Raw genomic sequence first — 12810 nt, 5'->3', positions numbered from 1 at the left:
GGAAAGAGGATGAGCAATTAATTATGCTTCTGATTATATTTAATTATCAAGAGCAATGTTTTCACTCCTGTCCCAACGTATTTATTTTCCAACACAAAATGCTATATTTCATCCATTTTGAGATAGACATTTTATTCACATTTTAACACCACTGATATCACTATATGTCATGTATAACGTGTGACCTAACTATAACTGATAACATTTTTACTTCCTTAGTGGCACATGACACATCAGGGTGCCTTACAATTCATGGTATTTGTACTTATTTATTACTTATTTGTTTAGATTGCTCTTTCAGAATTCATGGATCTTAAATTGAATCAAAATCAGTACAATGGAAAGATCTTTATCAAGTTTTAAAGCACTTTTTGAAACACAGGTTGTTTACAGTGTTTGTGTATTCATGTACACATCTACTTTCAGTTGGTGTTGGCCTGAAATCAAGGGTGGATTATTTTCATTTACATTGTTAATTTTGGAAACAGTTACATAACAAGAAATAGTTTGAAATTTGCCACATTTAATTACAGGAACTCTAGCTAGATATGTTAAGGGGTTTGTCAAGCTTGAAGAGCTCAAAGCTAGTTAACACAGGACCATACAGACAACCCACTCTTCCTCATTCCTACTTTTTCTGTCATTTTATCTGTGGTCTTCTGAGTGCCCAGAAGACACTGGGCATGAGGAGCGTTCTTGTGTGACCCACTCTCGGGCTGAGGCTCCTTTGTCACTGGAGCACCTGTTGGCAGAGTGTGTCATTTTGCACATTCAGCAAATGGGCTCCCAGTATTTTTCCTCCAGAAAAACCAGTCCAGAGTTTGAAGGCTCAGGTTTTATGTGCTTCTGCTCCTTCTTGCCCTTTCAACAGTGCATCGTGTGAAATGGTGCTTCATAGTTTGATCATTTTGTGTTGCTTTAACATCTGTCATGGATGGCAGTCCATAATCCTGTGACTGTACATTTCCCCGTAGCCCAAGGATATGACAATGTGGCCGTTGGTCGCCCTGAAGTGGGTACATGATACATCTGAGGAAATAGTTTCGGGCCGTGTTTATGGAGCAGAGGAGAGTGTGGAGAGTGTGGGTAGGGTTAGAAACACAGACCCTGTGAACCATCATGCTGACCTTTGCCCTCAAAAAACCCTTTGGAGGTTTTTTCGTTTTGTTTGTATCAGATTTTTTTGTTTTTTAAAGAGCATTTCTGAAAACTGGACTTTGTGTGTGTTAGGGGAGGGGGTTTGTTAGGAGAGGATGGCTATTTGGTAATGAGACCTGTTTCCACAGATTGATTGGGGTGAAAGACTGAGTGGATGGAAGGTGAGGAAATGGAGATAGTGTGAATAGACAACTTTGAAAAAGCTTATTATTTAGAGAGAAGAAAGGTCACTGCACCAATTTTTTCTTTTCTCTTCTTTTTGTTTCTTTTCTTTCTTTCTTTCTTTGAGACGGAGTCTCGCTCTGTCGCCCAGGCTGGAGTGCAGTGGCATGATAACAGCTCACTGCAGCCTCAACTTCCTGGGCTCAAGTGATCCTCCCAGTAGCTGGGACTACAGGCCTGCAACACCACCGTGGGCTAATTTATTTATTTTTATTTATTTATTTTATTTTTATTTTTATTTTTTATTTTATTTATTTATTTATTTTTACCCCTAAAGCAGCCTGAATCCATTTCCTTTGGGTGTCAATGAGGACTTTCTCTTGGGTTCTTGCTTTCCCATGACCTCAAACCCTTCTCAAACTCACTGGGTCACAATCCACCTTGATTAGTGGTGCTGCCATTTCTGACTCTTCCCACTCTCCTCCTGACCAACCAGCCCTACAAAGTCCAAAATTTGTGACTGTCCAAATACTCTCAAGTCTTATTGATTCATCTTCTTTATTGTCTCTTGGATTTATTCTGCTTTTTCTCATTGCACTGCCTCCTCATCTTTTGACTGGGTTGCTATTCACTATTAAAAAGTGGGGATTATAATACCTACCTTGAGGGTTTGCTAGGAGCATGAGTTTAAATGAAATAGGTGAAATATGTGGCATGGTGGTTCAGTGTTATTGGGTGTTCTAGGCTTCTGTTTTCATTCAATCCATCTCCCAAGCTCCAGTTTTTAGCCACTTCCTTTCTTTTTAATCCTGCTATCAGAGTTGTCTTCCCTAAGTACATCATTTTTTTTTTTAGACGGAGTCTCCGCAACCTCCGCCTCCTGGGTTCAAGCAATTCTCCTGCCTCAGGCTCCCAAGTTGCTGTGACTGCAGGCATGCGCCACCACGCCCGACTAATTTTTGAATTTTTAGTAGAGACGAGCCTTCACTGTGTTGACCAGGCTAGTCTCGAACTCCTGACCTCGTCATCCACTCGCCTCGGCCTCCCAAATGGCTGTGATTACATGCATGAGCCACTGTGTCCAGCCCTTAAGTACACAGCCTTTTAAGTGTGTTCAGTGTTTCCCCATTGCTTGCAGTGTAGCCTAACCTCCTTAGAGGGAGTCCAGGCTCACAATCTAGTCCCATCTTTACTGTCCAGTCTTTTAACCCTTTATAGTCTTGACTTTCACAAACCTTCCTTGCTTTTTTTTTTTTTTTTCCTTGAGACAGAGTCTTACTGTCACCCAGGCTGGAGTGCAACAGCGCGATCTCGGCTCACTGCAACCTCTGCCTCTAGGGTCCAAGTGATTCTCCTGCCTCAGCCTCCTGAGTAGCTGGGATTGCAGGCACAGGTCCACCACGCCCGGCTACTTTTTGTATTTTTAGTAGAGACAGGGTTTCACCATCTTGGCCAGGCCAATCTTGAACTCCTTGTCTCAGGTGAGTCATCTGCCTTGGCCTCCTGAAGTGCTGGAATTATAGGCGTTGAGCCACTGCGCCTGGCCCTTCCTTGCTTTTTATGTCCTAGCTACATTAGACCACTAGATGTTGTTCAAAACCCTATTTTGATGTTGTCTTTGTGGTCTTTGAATCAAAGTGTCCTTTTTTCCTTTCTCCCTTATCCCTTCATTGTTTAAAACAATGAGCCAAACATTTATTAATGTATTTGGTAGAATTGTGATATATATGTGTATATATATACATACATATGTATATGTATATGACAAATACAGATATCTCATAAGCTGTTTTATCATGACAAGGAGTAGCATGAGGTCACTTCTGCCATCTGTTGGACATATTGTCTTTTTGAGAAGTAACTTAAACTCTCTAAACTTGTACATTTTCATCTGTTAAACGAAGTGAGGTTCAGATGGATGGTCATTGTTTCTGCTCTTTGTAAAGTCCTTGGCCTGAACTTAATTATAACCCAGAAAAAGTGATTCTATGAGAGCTTACTCTCCGAGACCACTTTAAGTTCTAGAATAACTTAAAGAATTTAGCTATAATCCTAGCACTTTGTGAGTCCGAGGAAGCAAGCAGATTGCTTGAGCCCAGGAGTTCCAGGTCAGCCTGGGTAACACGGTGAAACCCCATCTCTACTAAAAAATAAAAAAATTAGCCAGGCATGGTGGCACACACCTGTGGTCCCAGCTACTTGGGAGGCTGAGGTGGGAGAATACCCTGAGCCCGGGGAGGTTGAGGCTGCAATGAGCCGTGATTGAGCCACTGTATTCCAGCCTGGGTGACAGAGTGAGACCCTGTCTCAAAAATAAAAAAAATAAACAATTTAGATGTATGGCCAGTTAACAAGATTAGGGAAAAGAAGAATGAGCATTTGTGAGTGCCAAGTACATTATGTACCTGTGCCATTTGATCCTTTGAGAGAAACCTCCACAGGTAGGTAGATAGTTTACCGGGAGAAAATGGAGGATGAGAAAGGGTAAGCTATTTGCCCAAAGTATAAATCTTGTTAGACTCTCTCTTAACTCTTGAGCTCTCCCACATACAGCGATGGCTGAGCAACAGCGTGTGCTTTAGCTTTAGTCAGCTGGGGTTTCTTTTCTTCACAGTGATTCTTCTCTAGATTACAGACTGCTTACTCTAGACAGTTTGGAAAAAAAGTTTTGGTTCTGTGTACGTGTTCATCCTAGGGTTTGTGTTTTTTCCCTTTCTTTCTGGGGCAGTATTTCTATTTAAACACCATTGTAGCCATAAAAATAATATTTGGCTTTCTGTTGCTGTGCTCATTTCCTTATTTCCACTTATAAAATGTGCTGTGTGTGGGCACTGTATTTAAACTAATGAAACAGAAAGCAAATGTTTAACAGAATAAGAAAGAAATGAAATTCATGGCAGATACGTTACTTATCACTTTTGTGTATCTGGAGTCCTATATAGGTCAAAATCAGGGATTTTAATGCCTTGAGTTAAGCAGTAGCAGTAGTAGCAGGAATAACAAGGTCAGCAGCAACAGCTGACATTGATTGAGCTGTGATGTTGGGTTTATGTGTGTGTTACTATGTTTCCAAGTGCCTTACTTGTATTACAGGTCCTCTTAATAAACCTAGGAGGCAAGTAACGTTCTCTCCATTTTATAGGTGAGGAAATCAGGGTACAGAGAGGGTGGGAAACTGGCTCAAGGTCGTATAGCTAGGATACATACTCACTGACTTGGCAGTTCTCATATATTTAAATGTATTTTATTGATCAGTTAAATACATTATTGAAATGTCTCTCAGTTAATGTGTTATCTCCTTTCCAGGGATTTGGACTGGCTGTACTTTCTGGGGGCATTGGTTACAGAATATCTTCAGTGTAAATATGACTAAGCCTAGTGGTGTATATATTCGACTTGCTTGAATTACTAAATTCCCTCAAGGAACTGAAGCAGTCCTTACTATGCATTGTTAACAATAATATTTTCTAAATACGTGTATGAAAATATTATAGATTTATGAAGGTGCCTTAATTTATTCCACAGAATGTCATTGAAATGGAAAATTTAATATGCTTACATGCTGGCTGGGGAAATATGTTGTTTTGGATTACAGGAGATAAAGGATTTTTTAAGGGCTTGGCAGTTATGTTAATAGGTAAAGCAAATATCCTTCTTTCTTTCGTGTTTTTTGTTTGTTTGTTTGTTTGTGCAATGGCGTGATCTCAGCTCACCACAACCTCCACCTCCAGGGTTCAAGCGATTCTCCTGCCTCAGCCTCCTGAGTAGCTGGGATTACAGGCATGTGCCACCATGCCTGGCTAATTTTGTATTTTTAGCAGAGATGGGCTTTCTCCATGTTGGTCAGGCTGGTCTCGAACTCCCGACCTGAGGTGATCTGTCTGCCTCGGCCTTCCAAAGTGCTGGGATTACAGGTGTGAGCCACTGCGCCTGGCACATCTTTCTTATTTAGCAAGAAGTAATACTGTATTCTAAAATTGTGCCTTGCAGGAAGAAAGTTTCAGCTAATACAGACATAATATTTTTATAAGTTTAGAGAAATTTTTATTGGCTAACAAATAGTACCTTGTGTTGTGTTTGAATGCCTTTATGTTCAACTCAGTATTTTTCCCCCTTGTTTTTTTTAGTTCTTCACCAAAGGACATGGATGAAAATGAAAGCAACCAGTCTCTGATGACAAGCAGCCAATATCCTAAAGAAGCAGTAAGAAAACGTCAAAATTCAGCACGAAATTCCGGAGGAAGTGATTCTTCTAGGTTTTCTAGGAAAAGCTTCAAACTGGATTATAGACTAGAAGAAGATGTAACTAAATCCAAGAAAGGAAAAGATGGGAGATTTGTGAATCCGTGGCCAACATGGAAAAACCTCTCTATTCCAAATGTTCTCAGATGGCTGATAATGGAGAAAGATCACAGCAGTGTTCCAAGTTCTAAAGAGGTAGCGTTTGGCTTGAGTGCTTTATATTTGCTCTTCATATATGACACTCTAGTTATTTGAGCCCTTGTATATCATAAGGCATAGAATTAGGTCTGAGGAGATAAAGTGGATAGGTGTAACCTAGGCCCTAAAGTTCATCGTTCAGTAGCAGAGTACATATAGGAATAACCAACCCTGATCTGGTGGCAACTAGAGGTAGGAACAGAGTGCTTTAGAGGTACAGGAAAGAACGTGATGCTGACAGGAAGAGCTGGAGATGGCTTCACAGAGGAGGTGAATATTTCAGCTGGGCCTAGACAACTAAAAAGTATTTTGACAGTGATTTTCCAGGTAGATGATGGCATGAACAAGGTCATGAAGGTGAGACAGTGTATTACATGCTCTGGAAGGTAGTAGCCTGGTACGTGTGTGGAATATGGATCATGAGGGTGAAGGCATGGCCTAGAGTGCTTGGCTTTTAACCCTTGGATAAGGCTACCAAAGCTGTGAAAGGGAGCTTCAGATGACCTTTCCAGACCTTGAAAAGTTGACTTTAGGTTCCTAGCCTTTAAATGTACTAGTTTTACTTAAGATGATTCTACTTGGCCTTCTCCTATTCTGTTAGAATAGACAGATCACAGTTTTGGGTTAAGTTGATTTCATGGTTTACATTGAGTATATCAATATTTTTCATTGGTGAATGAAGTAAGTACTATGACTGTGTCTCCTTTCCTTATATACCTCTCCCTCTGCTGTGTTAACAACATCTCTTTCATCTGCTTGACTTTCTGTGTATTTATGACGATTATTTCCCTGCCTCCTATGGCCTCTCAATGCCATTTTCCTGAGGGAAAGACTCTCAGGTGGTCGTTCAGCAGTGGGCTGTAGTCTGAGCTGATGCCTTCCCAGGGTCTCTGCCGACTTCCATTCTAGGGCACCCTTCACCAGCCTCCTGGGCTCCCTTGTGTCTTCTATGGTCACCCTTGTTTTCTGCATCCCACTTGTTCCTCTTTCTGTGTCATTTTCTCATTTTGGTGGAGCATATTTTCAGTGAACTTCCTGAGAAAGGGTACATGGAAAGTAAGTTTTTTGAATTCTTGCTTGTCTGAAATGTCTTTATTCTCATTCATAATTGATAATTTGGATATAGAATTTTTGTTTAGAAACAGTTTTCTCTCAGAATTTGAGAGTATTGCCTCCATAACTTTATTTCTAGTATGGCTGTGGGGAAGTTCAGTGCCATCCTTACTCTTGATCCTTTGAACAGGCCCTTTGTTTTCTCTCTAGAGACTTTGAGAATCCTCTCTTTGGCACCAGTGTTCTGAAAATTGCCATGATGTGTAGTTCTTTATTTATTCATTGTGCTCTGTGTGTGGTGGGCCCTTTCAGTCTGAAAATCCATTTCCTTCAGTTCTAGGAAATTTCATCTGTATCTTTGAAAATGTCCTTCCCTATATCTTTTTATTCTAAAATGACTATTAGTTACAGTAGTTCTATTTTGGACCTCCTGGATCAATTCTCTGTAATTTAAGAAAATTTCTTCTATGTTTTATCTTTTTAAAAATATTACATGGCTAGGTGCAGTAGCTCATGCCTATAATACCCACACTTTGGGAGGCTGAGGCAGGTGGATTGCTTGAGCTGAGGAGTTCGAGACCAGCCGGGGCAACATAGCAAAATGCCATCTCTACCAAAAAAAAAAAAAAATACAAAAAATTAGCCAGGTGCAATAGAGTGTGCCTGTAATCCCAGCTACTTGGGAGGCTGAGGCAGGAGAATCACCTGAGCCTGGGAGGCAAAGGTTGCAGTGAGCCAAGATCGTGCCACTACACTCCAGCCTGGGTGACAGAGCAAGACCCTGTCTCAAAAAACAAAACAAAACAAAAAAAAATTGCATTCTGAGGAGTTGGCCCCTGGGAGGAATGATGCTAGGTGCAGATGCAGTGTGGCTTTTGATGGTGCCTTATGGACAGTTGTGTCCCAAAGGAGGGATGAGGATAACTGCTGAGGTCCTAAAGAGCAAGCCTAACTTTAGCCGTTGGCACATAGGCATTAAACAGAAGCCTGGAAGTTGAAATGATAGAATCGTACTTGTCTAGACTAGCTTTATGGTTTTATTACTGGTAACGTTTTTATCTGTTGATTGAGTGCAGATTTTTGGAGACCTTTTAAAGGTATAGAGAATCGGCTTGACAACAGTGCACATGGAGCAAGTTTTAAAGAAGCAAAGAACTCAAAATTCATGCTTGGAGAAGTGCAGGCAGACCTGATTTCCTAAAGAGGTCTAGGGTTTTTAATGACCACAGATAGCAAGCAAGCATGCAGCTTACCCCTTGATAGGGTCTCACTCTGTCACCCAAGCTGGAGTGCAGTAGCCCTTTGAGGCTCACTACAGCCTCAAACTCCCGGGCTCTAGTGACCCTCAGCCTCCCAGTGGTTTTTGTACACAGCCTGATGGAGTTTCATGGCAGAGAAGATTAATTAAACAATGTCTTTCAATTTTAATAAATTTCAGCAATTTGAAAAAAATTTGCATTCTGAAAAATTTCCTCAAGAATTTGTTTCATTTTTATTTTTTATTATTATTATTATTATTTTTGAGACAGAGTCTCACTCTTTTTGCCCAGGCTGGAGTGCACTGGCGCCATCTTGGCTCACTGCAACCTCTGCCTCCCGGGTTCAAGTGATTCTTCTGCCTCAGCCTTGTGAGTAGCTGGGACCATGGGCGCCTGCCACCACGCCTGGCTAATTTTTTTTTGTATTTTTAGTAGAGATGGGGTTTCACCATGTTTGGCCAGGCTGGTCTTGAACTGCTGACCTCAGGTGATCCACCCTCCTTGGCTTCCCAAAGTGCTGGGATTACAGGCATGAGCCACTGTGCCTGGCCCTATTTGTTTCATTTTTAAACCTTGTGTCTCGTAGAGTCGTAGGGATGACTGAAAATGTCACCATATACAATTTTTTAATAAAACTAGAAAATATGAATACTCTGATTGCAACCATTCATAAAATAGAACTACAAGTACAGATCATAATGTTAACAGTGGTTATAATATCTGCATGTTGATATAATGATGGCAACTATTTATATTTTTCTGCATTTTCCACATATTAAGAGCATTTTCTCTTATAATCAAGGAGTTTAAAAATACTAAGCCATTTTGATAGATCTTATACTCTTAATACACATGGCAAAAATGTCAAACATTGGCATCAATAATTAATTGAATTGGAGTTATTTTGGTAACATGTATCTTTATTCAGTGTTCACATATATCTTACAAATGTGAAAAAGAAAAATGTTATTTTTTAATTTAAAAAATCTGAGTTGCAGATTACAGTATAGGTAGTAAAGTTTTCTAAGATGGTGAAAATGTACCTTCAGTTGGAAGAAAAGTATTACTGTGTCTTCTTTAAAAGTGATATTTTAAAAACATGGTTTAAATGGATTTGAGTCACATCTTTCTTTTTTGTCTCATTAATACACACAAACACATACTCTTAAAATAGTAAGTATGTTAAGAAGATATGAGTTTCATTGTTTAATTTTAATGTAAGTTAATATTTATGCCATCGAAGGAGCATGGCTTAGTGAAAGAGAGGTCTTTTGAGTCAGGAAGACCTAGATTTCACTCCTGATTGGGTACTTACCTCTTGCATGACTTTGGAAAGTTTCTTAGTGACCCCAGTCTGCCTTGGTCTGGTCATCTGTAAAATGGCAGTAATATTTGCTTCACAAATTTAGATGACACAGTATACCTAAAGCACCTTGCAAAGAGTAGCTATTGAACGAACGTTAGGATTTTTCCCTTTTCCCGAGAAAAGTAAAACATTAACTAGTGTACTGGTTAATTATGAGTCTTGGGATTTTCCGTTTTGCAGCTTTCAAAAAGGAAGACCAGCCAAGAAAGTCTTGATCTAGCCATGAAAATGCCACGTGAGTGATTAGTTTCCTCAAGTAAACAAGAGTCCATCCTCTCCCCACCCCTTTTTCTATATGCTTTTTCTTTCTTTCTTCCTTTTTTTTTTTCTAAGACGGAGTTTTGCTCTTGTTGCCCAGGCTGGAGTGCAGTGGTGCAATCTTGGCTCACTGCAACCTTCGCCTCCTGGGTTCAAGCGGTTCTCCTGCCTCAGCCTCCCGAGTAGCTGGGATTACAGGCATGCACTACCACACCTGGCTAATTTTGTATTTTTAGTAGAGACAGGGTTTCTCCATGTTGGTCAGGCTGGTCTCAAACTCCTGACCTCAGGTGATCCACCCACCTTGGCCTCCCAAAGTGCTGGGATTACAGGCGTGAGCCGCTGTGCCTGGTCTATTATTATTTTTTAATTATTATTTATTATTATTTTTAAATAGAGACAGGATCTCACTATGTTGCCCTGCTGGTCTCAAACTACTGGCCTCAAGCAGTCTTCTAGCCTAGGCCTCCTGAAGTGTTGGGATTACAGGCATGTACCACAGCACCAGCCTTAAACTTTTAAAAATCATTTTATTAACATGATATAGGCTTCACATATTTAAAATGCATAATTTAATGAGTTTTGACATACGCATATACCCACGAAAAGATCACCACAATCAAGATAATGAACATATATATTATCCCCAAAAGTTTCCTTGTGTCCTTTTGAAATTCATACCCCCTTATTCTCCCAACCTGGACCCCAGGCTGTTACTTTTTACGAAAACATGTTATTAAATGAGATTTAATGAGAGGAAGTATGGTTTACTACAGTGGGTCTGGCTGGGTGACCTTGCCTGAGTGCTGTAACTTCCCTAATTCATTGTATTCTTACCTGTAGAATGGAGCTGGTTTACAGGACCTACTTCCAGTGTTGTGGCTGTAGCCAGTAGCTGTTAGTACAGTGTCTAGCACATAATAAGCACTTCATAAATGGTAGCTGTTGTTAATAGTATTTTGTTTTGTGTTATGCTAAAGTACTTGATACATTAGGTAGTTCATCATCATTATGTGCCCAATATGATGCCAAGTACGAGTACTTAGTAGGTACTCAGTTTATATTCATTCCCTCTCCCTTTCCTCATTAATTCTGGATAAGTATACCTCTTGGCATATGTCATTGTTCACTAACCCTAACTACCAAATTTAAGAACTGATTGAAAGTTGACATTCATTCATTTACTCATCCATTCAACAAATTTTGTTGAGCACATGCTGTGTTTCATTAATCAAACTGAGCACTGAATGATTCCACCTTTCATAAGACATGGGACAAATTCTGTGTACACATAACCAGAATATCCAGAGGAGATGTGTGAATAGGGAGATATGGAAGTTGAGAGGCAGGAGTAAGTGCTTCTAGCTGTGGGACTCAAGAGATGGCCCGAAGGGATAAGGGGGAAGATAATTTAACCTGAGAAATGGGATGAGTACCGTGCAGGGTTCTTGAGCTCAGTCTAGGAGTGGGAAGCAGTCTCCGTGTAGGTGGGGCACAGCACATGTGGAAGAGGAGCATGAAACAGCCCGAGAGAATTGGGGCAGTCCCTGGGCAGCTCACTGCTGGGCTGAGGAGGTGAGACAGACTTTGTCAGGCAGTAGAGAGCCAGTGGAGATTTTGCAGCAGAGGAGACTTAAGTTATACCTTAAGTTGGCTGTTTTTGAGGTGGCTCTTGTGCATGGATTGAGTTGACAGGCAGATAGTTGAGCAATCTGGAGAGCTTTGAATGTCTGAATATTTCTTAGCATCTTAACTAGGTTAGTAGCTCCACGGAAATGCAAAAGATTGGTAACATTGGTGCCTGGTTGGTTGTCAGGGTTGGAACTTTCTTGCTTTTTCTTTTGGACTACTTGTAGAGTGCTTATTATGTCCCAGCCACTCGTAATTCTATCCTCACAGGAATGAAGCATAGGTACAATTATTACACCTGTTTTCCAGATGAGGAAACTAAAGGTTTAAGTGGCTAAGAGAAACCTTTTTGTCCTCCACCTGTGCTGCTCCTTCTCTTCCTGTCCAGGCCTTCTTCCCATTCAGACTCACTCTCTCATTGACCTCTCAGTTTCCCTTCACCAGCATCTCCCCATCTGCCCTCTTTTGTCTGTGTCTACCGGTGTATCCTTTGCTCAGGTCCTCATCTCTTCATATCTTGGCAACTGTTGTGACACTCTCCATGCCATCATTTGGACTCTAGAATTGTTTTATCTAAACATAATTGGGTCATGTCTGTGTGTGTGTGTGCACACATGTGTGCACATGCACGCATGTGTACGTGTGTGTGTGCACGTGTGAGGGCAAAAAGATACCTCCTAGGCCTGGCGTGGTGGCTCACACCTGTAATCCTAGCACTTTGGGAAGCAGATCGCTTCAGCCCAGGAGTTCGACGCCAGCTTGGGCAACATGGTAAAACCCACCCTGTCTCTACAAAAAAAAAAAAAAGATGCTTCCTCATTGTCTTAGAGTGAAGCATGATGCTCAAGGCTCTTACTGTGTTCCCATCTTTATAGATTTAGTTTGTCCCCTGCCCTCAAACACCACATTCCTGTTTGGCTCTGTACCTTTGCTTGGGTTGTTTCTCTACTTGAAATGCCCTTCTTCCTTTTCTCTGCATCATGAGTTTCTCATCATTCTTCAGGAACTCACACAAGTCACTGTGTCTGTGATGCCTTTGGCAACTGGGCTCTTCATTCCTTCTTATCAGGCTATAACATGACCTGTATTTTAACTACTTATCCAGTACCACACCCTTTCAAAGTTGATTTAGTGGCAACTTACAAACATACATAAAGCAGTAAAAAAAGAATTGGATGAGGTATAGAATTACTATACCTAGCCAGTCTAGGAGCAAAATGGACTATTAGACTAGAAAAATAAAATAAAGCCAAGAATAAAGTTAATAAAGAAATATGTTCCATCATGTGCTGCACGTTGCTGCAGGTGGCCTCAGCTTTTCCTCTGAACTTCCTAGTTAAAGAGAGAAGTAGCATGAAATCTTAAGAGTTTTCCCAGTGACAGAAATGACAAAGCCAGGTGCTCTGGAGAAGAATTTTTCCTGAAACAAGATGGGAGAGAAATGTTTCTGGGGTAAGTAGGAAGGTGGAGGTGGTACCAAGTCTG

General features: G+C 40.7%; 1 protein-coding gene across 4 annotated transcripts in view; it reads left to right on the top strand.

The window, feature by feature from the left end:
* NAPEPLD (N-acyl phosphatidylethanolamine phospholipase D) overlaps positions 1 to 12810 on the top strand; it is a 63339-nt gene that overhangs the window by 28897 nt on the left and 21632 nt on the right. For all 4 annotated transcript variants that reach the window (XM_034964687.3, XM_034964688.3, XM_034964686.3 and 1 more), the window contains exon 2: positions 5448 to 5757. In XM_034964687.3, the coding sequence (XP_034820578.1) occupies positions 5448 to 5757 (310 nt within the window). The remainder of the gene's footprint in view (positions 1 to 5447; positions 5758 to 12810) is intronic.

This window comes from Pan paniscus, chromosome 6 (assembly GCF_029289425.2).
Source record: "Pan paniscus chromosome 6, NHGRI_mPanPan1-v2.0_pri, whole genome shotgun sequence".
Classification (NCBI taxonomy): domain Eukaryota; kingdom Metazoa; phylum Chordata; class Mammalia; order Primates; family Hominidae; genus Pan; species Pan paniscus.
The sequence above is the reverse complement of the archived record's forward strand: the minus strand, read 5'-3'. Positions and strand labels throughout refer to the sequence as shown.